Source organism: Lissotriton vulgaris, chromosome 4_1 (assembly GCF_964263255.1).
Source record: "Lissotriton vulgaris chromosome 4_1, aLisVul1.2, whole genome shotgun sequence".
Lineage (NCBI taxonomy): Eukaryota > Metazoa > Chordata > Amphibia > Caudata > Salamandridae > Lissotriton > Lissotriton vulgaris.
This window is the reverse complement of record NC_141691.1, coordinates 355,083,853-355,101,751: the sequence shown is the minus strand read 5'-3', so window position 1 is coordinate 355,101,751 and position 17,899 is coordinate 355,083,853. Positions and strand designations below refer to the sequence as shown.

Here is a 17,899-nt window from a genome sequence, read left to right as displayed (position 1 = left end):
ATTCATGGTTCTCAATTGGTAGTTTTTATGAACTCTGAATCTGTTTGTGCTGTTAAACTGTTGTTATGAAACGCAAGGTTTTTTACACAAAATTAGTGCTAGTGCTAATTTTTTACATAGTCGTTATCCCCGAACACCGGGAGGCGGTGCTACAGGGATTATGTCTGGTTTACATTTTAGTTTTCCTTTTTAACCTAGCATATTTTTAAAATGATGATTTGAATGTTTTTCTCTAACACGAGAATATGCCTTTCTCATTCATTTTTGCTAGAATATGTTGTTCTCTAGTCTGCAATGTAAGTTCCTCGGACACACATACTAGAATGTGGTATCTTTGCTTTATTATGTTCTTATAGGCCATGCCTTCTTTTTCCCTGACTAAGTAAAGATGTTATGCTTCTTCTCTAGCAGAATGCAACAAGGCCAGTGTTTTATTATTTAAACCGCGTCCGTTTCGATTTCGGTGAGATGTACCTCACCCCAGCATTATCACAGGTGCTGTGGCCGAGTTGCAGCTCCGCATGCCCCAATATTCATCCTAAGAAGGAAGACCGCTGCGCAAGTAGATATCTGAGCAGACTTCACACTGAGATGGAGTGTGTTTGTTAATGCATTGAAGCTGGTTCCCTGAGACATTATACCAAGGTATGGGATTAGAGCATTCCAACAGGTTTTGGTAAAAGGGTACTCCCAAAATGCTGTCACTAAAGTAGGGGTGTTAATGATATTTAGGAGTAACATTAGGAACAATTAACATGGTTGAATTGTTTGTTTTTCACCATTCTAGTAATGCTTATAACAATGTTTCAACTGTCTAATAATCACAGTTCTTGTTTTATTTACAAAGATTAGATCTTTTCAACAAACATTTGAAAATGTACTATTGTTTTTTTTTTTCTTTGACACCTTTGGCATGCAAAAGTGACAAACCGAAGGGTTAGATCTGTTTCCACAACTTCCTTGGGAATATGAGTGGCCATGCTTGGGGTTGCTGACAGCATTTATAACTCTGGAGGTTTAGGAGTAGGAGTTCAGATGTGGTAAGAATATAACACCTCCCTACACCCAAGGCCTTTGGCTTAGCTCTCGTTGCAAGTTGTCACCTCATGAAAGGGGGCTGTTCAGCTGCTAGTTAAAGTTTGTGCAAGTGGGCCTCCAGAGGCTTTAGGGAGGGAAAAGGTAACTTTATATAGTATATTTTCTAAAATAATATAAATCTGACTTCACCAGTGAATTTGGTTTGTAATAAATATTATGAAAGTCCAAAATTACATTTGTAGTAATTTCCTAACCGGAGATAACATTATTCATTTTAATTTTGAATCTTAATACTTAAAGCCCCGAAAAATCTATTCGCCAATCGCTAGTACAGTCATATGTTATCAAGTTGAGCTATATTTAGGACCTGCTCGCCAGTTTTGGTGAGTTGACAAAGAACAAGTGTTTCATTCAGTCAGAAAGCGAAGGAGCAATAAAGACGCCTTTAAATCTCGTTTTTATCCTGTCGCATATGCTCCGTTTTCAAAGGCAGAGTTCAGAAATCATTTTACAATTACTTTTCCTTCTCGGACTGCAGAGCTCCAAGATTTTGTAAAGTGAACTGTCTGATCTGCTGTGCAAAGTGTGAAATGAAAGGCTGCAGGTTATCCGGTTTTTCCCAATGAATTTAAATAGCTAATAAGTCAACTATACAAACATTTCAAAATATATTTCAGTAGTTGTGAAAGCCCATTTTTTATACTTGTTTAATGAAAACAAATATTTTAATCGGATGAACCAAATCAGAACACTTTACTCTGTGATGTGCAAATGATAAATGTTTTCTGAAACCCAGTTTCACATATTAATACACTATATAGTTTCATCAGAAAGCTGCAAGGTAGTGCAAAGCTTTTTGGAAATTTCTTGGAAATGTACTGTCTGTAAATGACATGCCTTAATATGTTTACTAAAAGTATGTGTTTAAACATGAACTGAGAAACTATACTGCCCCTGTCCTGAATGCAATGCTAATAGTAAACCGAGTGGCAAGTCAGTGATCATGTGATAGGGTATATGTGGGCCAGATTCTTATTACACATGAGCACACGTTTAGTCTAATTATTCATACAAGATTTTTGTTTTATACAATAGAAATGCTGAACTCCCATATTTGAAGTTGCACTCATTTTAGAAGGAAGAAAAAGGCTACTCTGTAAAATAAAAAGTTGCAAGTGATCTCACAATTTGGGACCAGTTTATGGGTCAAGTACATTAGTTAGGTCGAGTAGGTTATTGTAGTTACTTGACATGAAGGTCCAGTAAAATGTTGATGATTTTTCGTGGCCTCTGCGTTCATATAGAACGGTTAACCCCTGCTACAATGAAAATTGCCTTTGGGGTTCCTCACTGTAAGGACATGTAAAATCGACCTTTTAAATGTCCTGCATTTAGATATTGTGCACCCTGCCATGTGGGTAGCAGGGCCACCTTACTGATGACTAATTGATATTGAAAAGGAGGATTTTGGTTTGTCAAAACTGGTTTGACAGGTTGAATTTGTAGTTTTAGAACTATACAGGCAGGTCGCCAAAGCAGACCTGTAATCATGTTTGTACTGCCACTGTAGTGGGTGGCACAATTGGTGCAGCAGTCCACAAGTGGCATTTAACTCACAGGCCCTGGGTACAATTTCCACCATATACTAGGGACTTAGGGGTAAGTTGTGTTTGCCAGTTAGGAGTATAGCCAATTTTGACATGATTTAGGGGTAAGAGCACATGCACTGGGGCCTAGTTATCGGCGTGCCAGTGCACAGAGCCAAACAAACTAGCAGCATCAGGACAAAAAACAAAGGTGATCATGCAAAAAGATGCATTTTCTTACACTATCACTCAATTTGAGCAATCTGACATAATCCAAGTTGAACCTTGTTTTGGCATTTGTGGCCTACGGTTGTCAGCAACGTGATTTTAACTTACTTGATCTTCCATCTGGTGAACTGAAATTTCTTCTGGTTATTCGATTTTCATTTTATTTTTTTAAATGCTCTCTTCTGATATTGAGTAATGTATTTCACATGGAACATATTATTAATATATATTTCTATATAACGAAATGTTTCACTTGATCAATGTGTGCTACTTTGCTTTGGAATGAAAACTTTGAACTACAGTTAATTTACTCAAGTAATAAAAGACCACTTAAATAACCGAAGTAACCCTTCTTTCATCAGAGCCTATATTCGAAAACGACCCCAAGCAGTAGGAATTAAAGGCGCAATTCAGTCAAAGGGAGTCCCACTCTCTTTCAGCGTGGGATCAGTAGCAAATCAGGTATGGTTCGTGTATGGCTGTCAAATTCTCATTCTGTTTGTGTTAATTTCTTTATTTCTAGTCTACTAATATGTAACATTGCCTTCTCTTATCAGTGACATTTTATCACAGATGTAATCATTGCCCAAATAAAATAAAAAACAATGTCAGCTTGTGTGATAGGACCTTAATCCAGAAATATAAATGTTAATCCCACTAAAGGAATTTCCCAAAGTGCTGCATTTATTGGACCGTGGACAAGGTATTAACATTGCCTGCCACACCTCCTAGCCCCCTATCCTTTTGTGCCCTTTGACTAAGCACTCCTCCTCCCCTTGTTGGGGAAAGATCCAATATTTATACTCTTAAATCTCAGCAAACCCGCTGAGAGTCCACAGAGCCAAGGGAGCCACTCACAGTAGACGTATGGTATGGCACCCCTTGACAAAGCATTCCCTCTCCCCTTTTTGGGGAAGGATCCAGTATGTAGGCCTCGGAGTCTCAGATACCCCTCTGAGAGAGTCTACTGCGTAAAGGGAGCCTCTCGCAACAGAGATGGGGGAAATGATACCACTACCCTGGGATCGCAGCTTACTGCACTTTGGACGCAGCTTTGGCTCGTCTACCGGTTTGTGTCCCCGTCACCCTCTCCCTTCTTTTTCCATGCTGTCTCACCCTCCCCTCCCCTTCCTCTCCTTCATTCTCTGTCTACTTCCCCTGCTCCTACCCCTTCCCCTGAATCTCTCCCCTTACCTGCTTTTTCCTTTAAGGTATATGTCCTTTTTGTTTGTCTCGACCTTACATGTAACTGTTACCATGCTCTAATAACTGTGTAACCTTTGTAACGATGTAACCTGTAACTATGGTCTGATACTCATGTAAAGCGCTGTGATACCTCCGGGTCTAGCCAGCGCTATATAAAACCTTTAAAATAAAATAAATAAAGCTGCAGACTTTATGCCAGAATCTTTCCATAGTAGTTTGCCCTCCCTCCCTCCAAGTTCTCTAATATTACCATTATTTCTCTGCCAGCATCTATACCAGTTAACTATTGGCATCTACTTGCTCCAGGTTTGGCCCCTTGACAAGACCCCGGAGTTCCCGTAACAGCATTGACTTTCTTCAGGTAGTGGCCCTTTCATGTGTCCTCTCCCCTAGGCAAGTGCCCCTTTTTCAGCACTGGCTCCTTGCGGGTTTCTTTGTTAAGCAAACAAGTTTCCAAGATCCCATCTCCATGTTCCACTTTTACGGTAGGTAAACCAGGCTAGAAATAAGATCATGCAAAGAAAACACATGAACTGTATAAGATACACTCAGACTTTGGGATCTTCGCCTGCTACATACAGTTGACTCTCTTAAGGTCCTATGCCAGCGCAAACTGCCAAGACCCACACCTCTAGAAGGCTACTGAAAAACATATTGCTTTGGGTCTAATAACCGCTTTTTTATAGGAGGATGGATATCTGATGCAAATGAGCTCATAATGTTGTGTATTTGACTTCTGGGATGCCTATGGTAATATTGCTCGGTAGTGTCCCCCATGTTTGATAGTAAATCAAGAAAGCCCCTCCTTAACTCTTTATACACACATTGGTTGTGTGCTTAGGTCATCCAGACCACATTTGATTCCGCATGCTTGTAGCTTACTTTTTAAGTTCATGAAGGGGAAATATAAAGTTTTACTGTGTTGCATATTTCATACATTCACGTGCCTGAATGATTATCTGTTAAAAGGCTGTGAATTTTTAAAATGGTGAACAGTTTTAATATGGCCAAAGGCCTCAACAACAGTATTGGTATAGTCGCACATCCACCTCCTTCGAAGCAACCCAAAGTTCAGCACCTAAAGTGGAAGTTCGAAGATCACCTACTACTCCTAGAAGCCCAATAGCTCCGATTTCTTCTGCATGTCATGTGTGTGGGAATTGCCAAGAAGTGCTTTGCTCCGACTTATCTGTGACCTTATTCTGATAATTTCTTTGTCTTTTGTGGACTTGAACCAGACGCATCTTCAGCTTTTAACATACTGACAGTTGTTTTTACTGTAATTCTGTGGAAAGTCTCCACACTCTAGGCCAGAGGGACCCTTCCCTGTCACTGTCCTTATGAGTGATAAGAAACTGAGATCTCTCACTGAACTTTAAAGAAAATTCTTTACTTCTTACCCCTTGACTGCAGCAACCAGGCACTACCCATCAAGACTGGACTATTGCAATGGCATATATTATTTATTTATTTAATGCATTTTTATAAAACGCGGACTTTACCCGAAGGTGTCCGAGCACTGTATAATAGAACCAGTTACGTTACATGAGAAAACTGTTACAGGAATGGAGCGAACAAAGGTAGCAGGCCATAGAGTCAAAACAGTGCAGGCAAAAGTCACACACCATTGAACATTGAATGTACAAAGAAAAATATGAGTATATATGACAAATTTACAATGACTAAAGAACTTCCTGGCGAAAAATAGTAGGCCATAGAATCAAAACAACGCAGGCAAAAGGAACACAATAACAAACGCAGCAAGCACAGAATGTACAAACAAAAATAGACATACATATGATAAATTTACAATGACTAAGGAACTTCCTGGCGGGGTCTGAGAAGGAGGGAATTAGTTCTGAAAGTGTCTCTGGAATAGAAGAGATTTGAGGTCCGCTTTGAAGATCTGGATGGAGGTGATGGTACGGAGCAAAGGAGGTAGTGAGTTCCAGATTCTCACCGCATTACCTGAGAGCGATTGGGCCATCAGTTTTTCCCTTTTGTCGGAGGGGGGCTCAAGCAGGTACTTTTCCGCATTCCGAGAAGGTCTTGAGCCTCCAGAGAATTTCAGTTTATTTGCCAGATAGTGAGGGGAGGAAGAGTGCAAAGCTTTGTGGGTGATGCACGCCGTTTTGTAGCTAGCTCTCGCCTTGATGGGAAGCCATCGTAAAGTAGACAGGATAGGAGTGATGTGGTCACTTCGTTTGGACCCTGAAATGAAGCGAGCTGCTGAATGGAGGACGGATTTGAGGGGGGAGAGGTGAGATTTGGGAAGGCCAGTCAGAAGAGAATTACAATAATCCCGTCTAGAGAGAACTAACGATTGGACCAAGGTTTTTTTTTTTAATTCAAATAAGTTTTTATTGGATGTTTCAGTAGCAAATAAAATAAAATACAAGTAGTACAGACTTAAAGACATATATTGTTACAAAGGAGCAGTACAGTACAATAGAGCGAAAGCGGTAAAACGTAATGAACAGTAGGGTTCGAGGCATGTGGGCTGCTGAATTCATATCTGTGCATAGATCGCCACCTAGTGTTGGGTCCGGATGATTGCACATTGTTGTCCTGGAAGAGTCTTCGAAGTATCACGAGATAGGTGGCTCCTCCCCTGGACTACAGTGCGCATGGGCATCGCCTCCATCCCCAGATTGTTTTTTTTCCGCCTTTGGGTTCGGATGTGTTTCGGTTCCCTCTGTCGGAACCGATAGTTGTTCAACTTCTACTCGAGACCAAAAGGTCTTTAGGCTGAGCGTCGGTATAGTTGCGTACGGGTTTCTTTCAGACTCTCAGCTCCGATCTCTTGCTGCCCTTCCACGTGCTTTCGGCGCGGACGGGCCTACACTACACTCTTGCTATGGAGCGAACTCCGTTTAAGAAGTGCCCGGTGTGTAACTCTAAATATTCACACCTCGATGTGCACCCTGTGTGCAATACCTGCTTGTCACCGGATCACCGTGAAGACACCTGCATGGCGTGCTCGAGATTCCGGAGCAAGAAGACTTTAAAGATTCGTCGGGCCAATAGGCTCCAGGTTGTCGGCTACGGCGCCCCCACCAGACGACATTTTCCAAGAATCTGTCGAGGAAGACGACGGGCAAGGTTCGGACTCGTATCCCGCATCCGAGGGTGAGACCTACGACGCGGGTGAGGAGAACTTTGAAGAAGTCACCGACGAGGTAGGGGACGACGATCAGGCTTTTGCCACGATGGGAGATAGCTCGGAGGAGGAGCATCCCCACTCAGACTCACGGGTTATTCCCCTTCATACGGCCCAGGTCGAGGGATCGCCTTCGGGCCTTACCCAAGATCTAACTATGAGTCCTACGTCCCCGCCTCCGGGCCCGGTCACGGACACTTATGAGCCATCACTTACGTCGAAGAAAACGAAAGTGAAGCCAACTGGTCACGCACCCTCGGATGCGAAACCGAAAGTGAAAGTTGCGCTGGTGAAGAAGGTTCTGGAGGCGTCAACTTCCAAGAAAACCAAAATGGCCGACTTGAAGAGCCACGCCAAAATGGCCGACCCGAAGCCTTCGGGGTCGGCGCCGAAGGCGAAGTCCTCCGCGGCTGCGTCGGCGCCGAAAGGGGTTGTGGACCCGAAGACGGCTCCGAAGAAGCGTCAGGGCGACGACGCGCATAGGCATGGGGCGTCGGCCCCGAAGAAAGTGCCTGCCGGTGATCAGGCTCTGGACGTTGAGGGGTCGCTCGAGCCGGTCCAGCCCTCTCCGGCCTGGACGAAGAAGGTTGCGGAATCCTTGCGGCGGATTCGAAAGGCCAGTGTGGTTCCCGCTCAGGACACCAGTGCGCCTAAGCTCACGCCTAAGCCTGCGAGGGAGCAAACGCCTATCCGTTTCACCCTGCCGCCCAAGTCGGCGCCGAAGGCCTTCGCCCCGAAACCGGCCGGATCCTCGAAGGAGGCATTGGCGCCGAAGGCTGCCTTAGCGGTGTCGAAGCTGCGTCTCCAGCCGCTTGCGGAAGAGGAACGTCGTGCTGTAATCATCGACGCCAACACCGGGAAACTGTCGCTCCTCAAGCGGAAGATTACGTCGGAGCCGGCGTTGGAACATTTTAAGATCCCTCTCAAAAACAAAAGGGACTCTGATGACTATTCGACTTTGGTGGAACCTCTGTCCCCACAGGCTTTGGAACACTCGCCGACGCATTCCGCTGCAGCCGATGCGGACGAGGAAGGTGCCGAGTACACCTACCCGGCGTACTCGGATCCGGAGGAGGAGCACGTACCTTGGTCCGCCGGAGGCGATACGGAAGACCCGCAATCGGGTCAGGACGTTCAACTTTTTGCGGCCAAAACGTCCCCGACGGAGGACTCGGCGGCCTTCAATGCTCTGATAGAAAGAGCTGCTGCGAACCACGACGTCGAGCTGCACTCTGACCCCGTGGATGCGGACTTCTTATTCGACACCTTCTCGGTAGCCGAAAAACAAGTCAAAACGCTACCGATGCTTAAAGGGGTGCTTAAACATGCACCGGAGGTTTTCAAGGAGCCCACCCGAGCGCGTGTGGTCAACCCTCGCATCGACAGGAAATATAAGGCAGCGCCCACGGATCCCACATATATCAAGGGACACTTGCCATTGGACTCCTTGGTTGTTTCCAACGCTCGGAAGAGGGCAAATTCACAGACTTCTGGTGACGCTCCTCCCCCAGACAAAGAGTCCAAGATCTTTGAGGCCTCGGGCAAACGGATTGCTGCACAGGCAGCTAATATCTGGAGAATATCTAACACACAAGCATTACTTGCACGTTATGATAGGGCATATTATGACACATTAGAGGCCATACTACAACACTTGCCTGACCATTACAAAGAGGCAGAGGAGATGCTCATTCAGGAGGGTAAACTCATCACGAATGCATCCATCAAATGTGCACTGGATGTGGCAGACACGGCCTCCAGAGCTATTAATACAAGTGTGTTACTCAGACGCCATGCCTGGCTTAGGATTTCGGGGTTCAAAGCTGACATCCAAACTACGATACTAAATCAAACAGGGAATCCTGACCACCTGTTTGGCCCTGAGGTGGATGCCACACTGGAGAAAATAAAAAAGGATACGGAAACTGCCAAGTCAATGGGGGCTTTACAAAGTCAGCAGTTTCGGAGTGGCTCCTTTCGCCGCTCAAATTCCAGAGGCACCTCAAGAGGACAAGCATCCCAGTCCACACAATATTACAAGACTACCACCCAAGCCTCGTACAGCAACAAGGGTAGGGGTGGTTACAGAGGCAATAATATCAAAGGCAGGGGACGTGGGAACAATAGCTCCAGGTCCACCACCACCAACAAGCAGTGACGTCTTGTCACTGCCCCCCGACCATACAACACCGGTCGGGGGAAGACTCCAGCAGTTCCTTCCGGCGTGGAAGACCATCACCACGGACAGGTGGGTGAGGTCTATTATCCAGTACGGGTACTGTCTAGAGCTTACGTCCATTCCACCGGACATACCCCCAAGGAGCCGTCCTATGTCCGGCGAGCACTTGACCTTGTTGCAGCAAGAAGTTCTTGTCATGCTGCAAAAAGGGGCGATAGAGCTCGTTCCATTGCAAGAGCGGGGAACAGGGGTTTACTCCCTGTATTTTCTGATTCCCAAGAAGGACGGATCCCTCCGGCCGATCCTGGACCTCAGGCCCCTGAACTGGTACATCCTCTCGGAGCACTTCCATATGCTCACGTTGCAGCAGGTGCTTCCCCTGCTTCAACATGGAGACTTCCTGGCTTCGCTGGATCTGAAAGATGCCTATTTTCATATCCCCCTGCATCCTTCCCACAGGAAGTATCTCAGATTCACGATATTAGACCAGCATTACCAGTTCAAGGTTCTGCCATTCGGGGTCACCACGGCGCCGAGGGTATTTACAAAGTGCCTAGCGACTGTGGCGGCGCATCTCCGTCGCCAGCACGTCCACGTCTTTCCATACCTGGACGACTGGCTCATTCAAGCAAGAACAGAGCAGCAGTGCGTCGACCACGTGTCACGCACCATTCATCTCCTGCACGATCTGGGATTCTCTCTGAACTACCCAAAGTCCCATCTCCAGCCCGCCCACGTGCGACAGTATCTGGGCGCGACGATCGACACTCTGGCAGCCACTGCGCAGCCGAATTCAGTGAGAATCGCCAGTATCCAGACGCTGATCCAAAGATTCAGACCTCAGCACTCGCTTCCAGCGAAAGTGTTCATGCAGTTGATAGGCATGATGGCCTCCTGCATCTCCATTGTCCCGCACGCGAGACTACATATGCGTCCGCTTCAGGAGTGCCTAGCACGTCAGTGGACTCAGGCTCATGGACAACTGACAGACCTAGTGTTGGTGAGCGGTCGGGCATACAACTCTCTGCATTGGTGGAATCCACAAAACCTTTGCAAGGGCCGACCATTCCAAGAGCCTGTACCACAGATTATCCTGACGACGGACGCCTCTCTCCAGGGATGGGGAGCGCATGTACTCCATTACACTGTGCAGGGACTATGGACACTACAGCAGAGGAAGATGCACATCAATGTGTTGGAACTGATGGCAATCTTCATGGTCTTAAAGGCGTTCAAAGTACATCTGTGCAACAAGGTCGTGTTGATCCGGACGGACAACATGACGGCCATGTACTACATTCAGAAGCAGGGAGGCACACACTCTCCGCAGCTGTCTCATCTGGCTCCGAGCATGTGGAAGTGGGCCATTCAGAGGAACATATTCCTCATGGCGGAGCATCTCCCGGGCAAGGACAATCAAATGTCGGATCTGCTCAGCAGGCACAGCCATCAGATGCACGAGTGGGAGATACATCCATCAGTACTCCAACCGTACATCCAAAGGTGGGGTCATCCAGAGATAGACCTGTTTGCCACAAAGGAGAACGCAAAATGCCAAAGCTTCGCCGCCAGGTTCCCACACCCCCAATCACAGGGCAATGCGATGTGGATGAACTGGTCAGGCAGATTTGCGTACGCTTTTCCCCCAGCACCTCTGATACCGCTGGTGGCACGCAAGCTCAGGCAACACTCGATGACTCTCATCCTGGTTGCTCCGACGTGGGCTCGCCAACCATGGTACACCACGTTTCTGGAACTCTCCGTGGTACCGCATCAAAGGCTCCATCTCACTCCCAGCCTTCTGACGCAGAACCGTGGCGACATTCAGCACCCAGATCCGCAACAGCTCAACCTGGCGATCTGGCTCCTGAAGTCCTAGAGTTTGGCTACCTCAATCTTCCTCCCGATTGCATGGACATCATTCGGGAGGCAAGGAAGCCCACTACTAGAGCTTGTTATGCGGCTAAGTGGAAGAGGTTCCTCATTTACTGTGCTAACCACAATATTGACCCGCTAGATGCTTCCATTCAAAATATCATCTGTTACCTTTTCCACTTGTATCAATGCAATCTAGCGTACTCTTCCATCCGCATTCACCTGTCTGCTATAGCAGCATACCTCCAGAATAGGCAGCACCTGTCACTCTTTAAGGTCCCTGCTATCAAGGCCTTTCTGGAAGGACTCAAAAGGGTCATTCCACCAAGGACTCCACCAGCTCCAGAATGGAACCTCAACGTGGTTCTTACGAGGCTGATGGGTCCTCCCTTTGAGCCACTGCACTCTTGTGAGCTTCAGTTTCTGACTTGGAAGGTTGCGTTTTTAGTAGCAATTACATCGCTACGGAGGGTTAGCGAGCTGCAGGCGCTCACCATCCAAGAACCTTTCTTCCAGGTACATGCTAACAGGGTGGTGCTCCGCACCAACCCTAAATTCCTGCCAAAAGTGGTATCACAGTTCCACATCAACCAGACAATCGAATTGCCGGTGTTTTTCCAAAACCCAGAGACGCTGGCGGAGCGCATGCTCCACACCCTTGATGTTAAGAGGGCCTTGATGTATTATGTAGACAGGACAAAGGATTTCCGCAAAACCAAACAACTTTTTGTTGCTTTTGCCACACATCACAAGGGAAACGCTATCTCCAAAGCGGGGATTGCTAGGTGGATAGTAAAGTGCATCCATATCTGTTACGCTAAAGCTAAGCGCACTCTCACTATCCCACCGAGGGCCCACTCCACCAGGAAGTTGGGGGCCTCTATGGCTTTCCTGGGTAACATTCCCTTAGAAGATATCTGTAGAGCAGCCACATGGTCTACCACACATACCTTCACTAAACACTACTGTGTAGACGTGCATTCCAAACAGCAGGCAGCTGTTGGTCAGGCTGTTCTCAAAACACTTTTTCAGACTGCTGCAGCTGGCACGGGCGACCGCCGCTAATGGAGGGACTGCTATGTATTCTATGCACAGATATGAATTCAGCAGCCCACATGCCTCGAACTGCAAATGCTACTTACCAGTATGCATCTGTTCTTGGCATGTAGGGCTGCTGACATTCATATCGCCCACCCTCCTCCCCGGCGCCTGTAGCAGCTGCAGAATTGTTTCATATACATACATATGCTCATAGCATGGTCATCACTCACATTCTTCACTCCATCTCTGCCAATGGCTAAAAACAATCTGGGGATGGAGGCGATGCCCATGCGCACTGTAGTCCAGGGGAGGAGCCACCTATCTCGTGATACTTCGAAGACTCTTCCAGGACAACAATGTGCAATCATCCGGACCCAACACTAGGTGGCGATCTATGCACAGATATGAATGTCAGCAGCCCTACATGCCAAGAACAGATGCATACTGGTAAGTAGCATTTGCATTTTGAAGTTTAACGTGATATACATTGGCTTAAACAAATTGATGTCTGTACATTTAATTCCGTGTTCATTTGGATAGGAAGAACATGACAGCACAAAACAAATTTTTTCAACTAATGCAGCAGACTACTTGTTAGACAATATATTTTAACCCTAATTTCAGATCGTACGAGAAGATAGTACACAATTGATCTATGTACAGAACAGAGATCATTTTGATAAAAAAGAGCACAGCAGCACAAAAATAATATTGTCGGCATGTGTAGCATATTTCTTACAGAAAAAAGTATGGTAGGAGATGGGAAAGGAGGATGAAAGTGCTCACGGCAATTTTAAAAAATAGTTTGAAAGAACAATGTTGCCATCATTATTAATGAATGTATGCAAAATAGCATGTGGAGTATTCCCATAGGTGAGATGTAGCATTCTTGGCCAGATTATGTATAGATATCTGAACAACCCGAATGTGACAGCAATGTGCGTGAAGTTAAGTATGGCTAGAAAAGCAGCATAGTTCTTACTGGCTGAACAAAGTATTATTACCCTAATTACATGTGCGGGGGCTTAGGCTCAGTTATTAAATTTAAGGGACATTTATGTCCATATCATTAATGGTTTAAAGCAACTCAACATGTGGAGTGTCAGTATTGATATAGTTTTTTTCCACTCTTGGTTTCTGTTGACTATTATTGACTGGCAGGAGTGGGTAGGGTTTTGTTGCAAGAGATTGCCATTTGAAGACTTCATTAACCCCTTAACTGCTGTGGCTTTTCTACCTTGGTGCTGAACCCTTTTTTTTTTGTTGATAATTGGGGTACTTTGTGCTTAAGCTTTCAAACCTTTTTTCCCTCATAAGACATCCACACCAATTGTATGTCCTTTATTTCACCAGAATCCTGATGATTCTAAAGGTAACCAGGATTTGTGGATTCCCCCAGAAGGAACTGAGAAAATAGACAATTTTCTTCTTTTAGGAAATCTAGAAAGAGGTTTTTTCCCCTCAAAATAGCATCAATTAAAGATTTGCTGTGTTAAAAAAATCTCTATTTTTTCAGCTTACAGGTACATGCTGAGCTGTATATAAAAAGCAAAACAGACTGGTCAAAATTTTCCACTCAACACTGACTTTTTTGCAATGTGGGTAACTGTAGTTTTTGGCCCCATCTCTGCATGCAACCGGGGAAACCTACCAAACACTGATATTTCTCAACACTGGTCACCTGTGGCAGTCCAGAGTGGTGTGATCTGTTGTGTTCTTTGTAGTGTTTTTTTTTACCCTAATGTCCCTTGAAAACCTTAGTGTGGCTAAAAACAGCCATATTATTCACATTCTGTGGCTGAAGGTTCTGGAATCTGCAGGGATCCACAAATTTCCTACAACCCAGTGTTCTTCCACATCGCCCAATAAAAATGGCATCCCACTTTTTCGTAACTTTCCCTTACAGAAATGTGATGAAAATGTGTTTTCAAACCATCTGAGCTTTGCGGGGGCTTCTGGTTAAAAAAAAAAAAGCCTTGTGAAAGCAATGCCAGTTTTCAGAAATGTCTGAGTTTGGTCGGTTTCCATGGGTGGCTTCTGAGGACAAGCCCAAAATCCACAGCTACCCGTATTCCAAAACATCAGTTTTGAGTTGGCAAAAGAAATTGTCCTTGTTGCATTTTGGGGCCTTTCCTTTCAAAGACTCTAGGCCCACTCACAAAATGGGATACCATTTTTATTCAGAGACTTGTTGAAATGCTGGGTGGTTGGAAATGTGTGGCTTGCCACAGATTCTAGAACTTTCCATCACAGAAATATAAGAAAATGTGTAATTGTCGGAGTTTGAAGATTTCCAGGGCATTAAGGGAAAGTAAGTGGGATCAATGCACGTTAGACCACCCTGGCCACCTATGGGGTGCTCAGTTCTAAAAAAAATGTGAGGGGTTGTCATTGTTCCTTAGTTGTTTATCCTCTACTGACATGCTGAGTTAACCCTAGTTTGATTTGGCACTGCCACAAGTAGAAGAAACTATCGCCTAATTACCGGCTCCGTCTGATACATTTCAAATACCTACACAGGCTATACCGCACCCCGGATCAGCTCCATAAACTGGGCCTCATCCCTGCGGATAGCTATGCGCGCTGAGCTGCTGCAGATTTCATTCACATGGCATGGCTGTGTCCTAAGGTTTTGAAGTTCGGGCTAGCAGTATGTGCCGCCATCTCTGAGATAACCTCCACTGTAGTGTAGTTCCTATTTTCCCAATAGGCCCTGCATATTGGAATAACATAAACAGTAGTGTAGACGTGCAGATCTTCCAGGTCTCCACTGACTATGCTAAACTTAATTGGGTTTGTTACCAACTAGCTCAGAGGTCACTGGAAACTTTCTTGACTGAATAGGAAGTGATCAGCTTCCCTGGTACAGACAAGAAGGGATTCAGTTTTCCAACAACCGCATAAACATGACAACTTTGCTCCTTAGAATAAGAGTCAATCTCTAGAGTCGTGTGAAACAATAGACAGTCATTTTACTCAGTCAGTTTTGTTCAGATTACTTTCACCAAAATGCAGAGAATAGAGAGACTGGCGTTTTTCAATAAAAAGGTATTATTTATTGAACAGTCTTTCTTCTCGTACAAGAGAAATGAATTGCCACAATTGCAAGACTAGTTATTATAAAAAAGTGCGTACAGTAAAATGAGTATTGCGAAATAATACTGTAAAAGCATTGATATGGTTTCATAGCCATACAATGGTTTAAAATGAATAAAACCTATATACATTCATATATACATTAGGCTAACGACCTCAACTGGTGCTTCTAACTACGCCTACCCCAGTGTACCTGACCTAAGCCTAATACTTGGGAGGGAGTAAGTAAGTAGCAGTTTTAGTTAAGTTGGTTTTGCCAAGGTTTGCTTCAAGAATTCTCTCTAAGGGGTTAGTCAACACCATACCTCTGAAATAGAATGTTGGAGGTCTTGTATCTCCTTCCAGGACTCGATATCTCAGTTACTCGCAAGAGTAGGCTGGAAACGCCGGAGCTGGATTTTCTCAGCAGGAGAAAAGACAGCGCCTCTCTCAGCGCGTCGAGGAAGAGGAGGAGGGGCAGCGTCCGTGGGCAGCTTGTATCTGCTGGGCTCTGCACGGGGACAGCTGTTCTGCTCCTATGTTCACCACACCATCGCTATCATCGATGTCGTTGAGGCAGCGATAGCATCAGCATCAGCGTTTGCTTAAGGCAACGTTGGTAATATTTATACCTGAAAGGTGCCTGGTTTGACGTAAGTTTTTGGACATAAGACGTCAATAAAGATGTCACTTAGGAAGTGATCGTCTCTTAGTGCTCATTAGAGTTCTATTACTAATCAAAACATAGCAAGCGGGGACTTCCCAGGTTGCTGAGTTTTATCTTGTTGAAGAACTCGGAGTGTAATCTAGGAATCTTAGATAGTGGCTTCTGCTGTGTCATTTGCTCTGAGCTGCAGAGGAAGCTGCAGAGGAAGTGATTCTGAAATGTGGCTCTGATCTGTTAGCACACGCATGTCCACGTGTGATTCCACTCACAACCGTATTCCCAGCGGCACTCTCCATGTTTCAAGACTTTCCCGCTATGCGAGCTCTTATTGTTTTGACCTAAAATGGCACCAGGCCCATCACAATTATGACGATTCTTCTCACTTACACGGTAGATCACTCATCTGAACACTCGCCAAATTTTTTAATAGATCCATCACGCGTGCCACCATTAGTTGTTCCCTTAAGGAATTGTATTCACCCATTTCACATGATGTCACAAATGTAGGCTGTTATGTTTTTCCTTACTGATATATTCCATTTTCCCTTCTTCTTTAGGCTATTGTGTTATGCAAATTTTAGGCACAAAACTTTTGTCCTGATGATGATTCCTTGTATTATGGTTATGGAATCGAAACGTCGTCAACCTCTTACGCCATATATGCAAATGTATACCTAATAAGAATTGTGATTAATGGTGTAACTGAATTTCTGCTATTTTTCCATTTCTCAGAAATCGCTCACTTTCTGCCTAACTTATCTTTCTCTTTGCCTTTTTCTATCCCTCTACCTTGCCAATTTGTAAGCGTGAAGGCACAGGCTTGTGTCTCACTCTTTGTGAATGTAAGATAACCTTTCTGCTAACTTTTCAAATAGTAAAAATCTTTTGTGATCACTGTCCGGCTGGACAAATCACGTCAACTAATATAGCTCCATTGTGTCTATATTCATTACGTCGTAACAATTTATGCATAGGACCACTGTTGCTAAATATAGACTCTGATCGTGTGAGGCCAGAGACGAGTTTCTGAATATTGCTCTTGATCGTTTATGCCATTATAGGGGAATAAATGGATTATAGCCGTATAGGGGCTTAAGGTCACAGTATTGATCGGGGTCCTACATTAGAACGCAACACCACTATGGTGCGGCCGGACCCGCCACTATGCCTGCTGGGCTTTGTCAAATACTGTCCGGACTTGTCTTGACGACTGATCACAATGTTGCTCGTCCTCACTAGGCGTAGGGTCGCCATGTGCTGCGGTCACCAACCAGCGCCACAATTTTCTTTTTCGCTGGAGAACGCTTTGCGATGTCAAACCTTGTTGTCAGAGTTTTGAGACTTACTGCCTGTGCGCTCCCGACCGACAGACATATGGAGCCCGCTAGTAACGTACCTCAATGCCCGTTCCATCCTCCCCACCCTCCTCCCCCCACCCTTGGGTCCCTCTGCCTCTCCCACGCTCCCCGCCATCTCTAAGACCGCGGCGGCTGCCGGCGGTGGCCGGTGACTGTCCCCTTCCACCTTTCTGTCCTTCCCCTGGGCAGTGCAAGTCTTTGCATCCGCAGTGGCGTCTCTATTCCCTTCAGTGATGGGCTGTTTATCTCACCACAGTCGTGCTGCCTACGATTAGGTTTGTGCTTGATTGTATTCTCGGAATCGTTATGATGCGTGGTTAATTACCTGCTGTAGAAGATGTAATAATCCGATGCTTAATGTGTGTACTGTAGATGCTGAATTTGTTAATAAAGGTTTTCAAACTTTAAGAAGAAAAAAAAGTACAATGTCCAAAGACAAATAGTAACGGTATCAGAGTATTAAACCCGTGACTACTGGAGGTGAGA

At 45.2% G+C, this 17,899-nt stretch overlaps 1 protein-coding gene across 1 annotated transcript in view; it reads left to right on the top strand.

Moving 5' to 3' along the window:
* Positions 1–17,899, top strand: part of LOC147718744 (UAP56-interacting factor-like) — a 443,554-nt gene that overhangs the window by 354,721 nt on the left and 70,934 nt on the right. Inside the window, exon 8 of the mRNA XM_086918731.1 lies at positions 3,215–3,314. Coding sequence (XP_086774857.1) covers positions 3,215–3,314 — 100 coding nt within the window. The remainder of the gene's footprint in view (positions 1–3,214; positions 3,315–17,899) is intronic.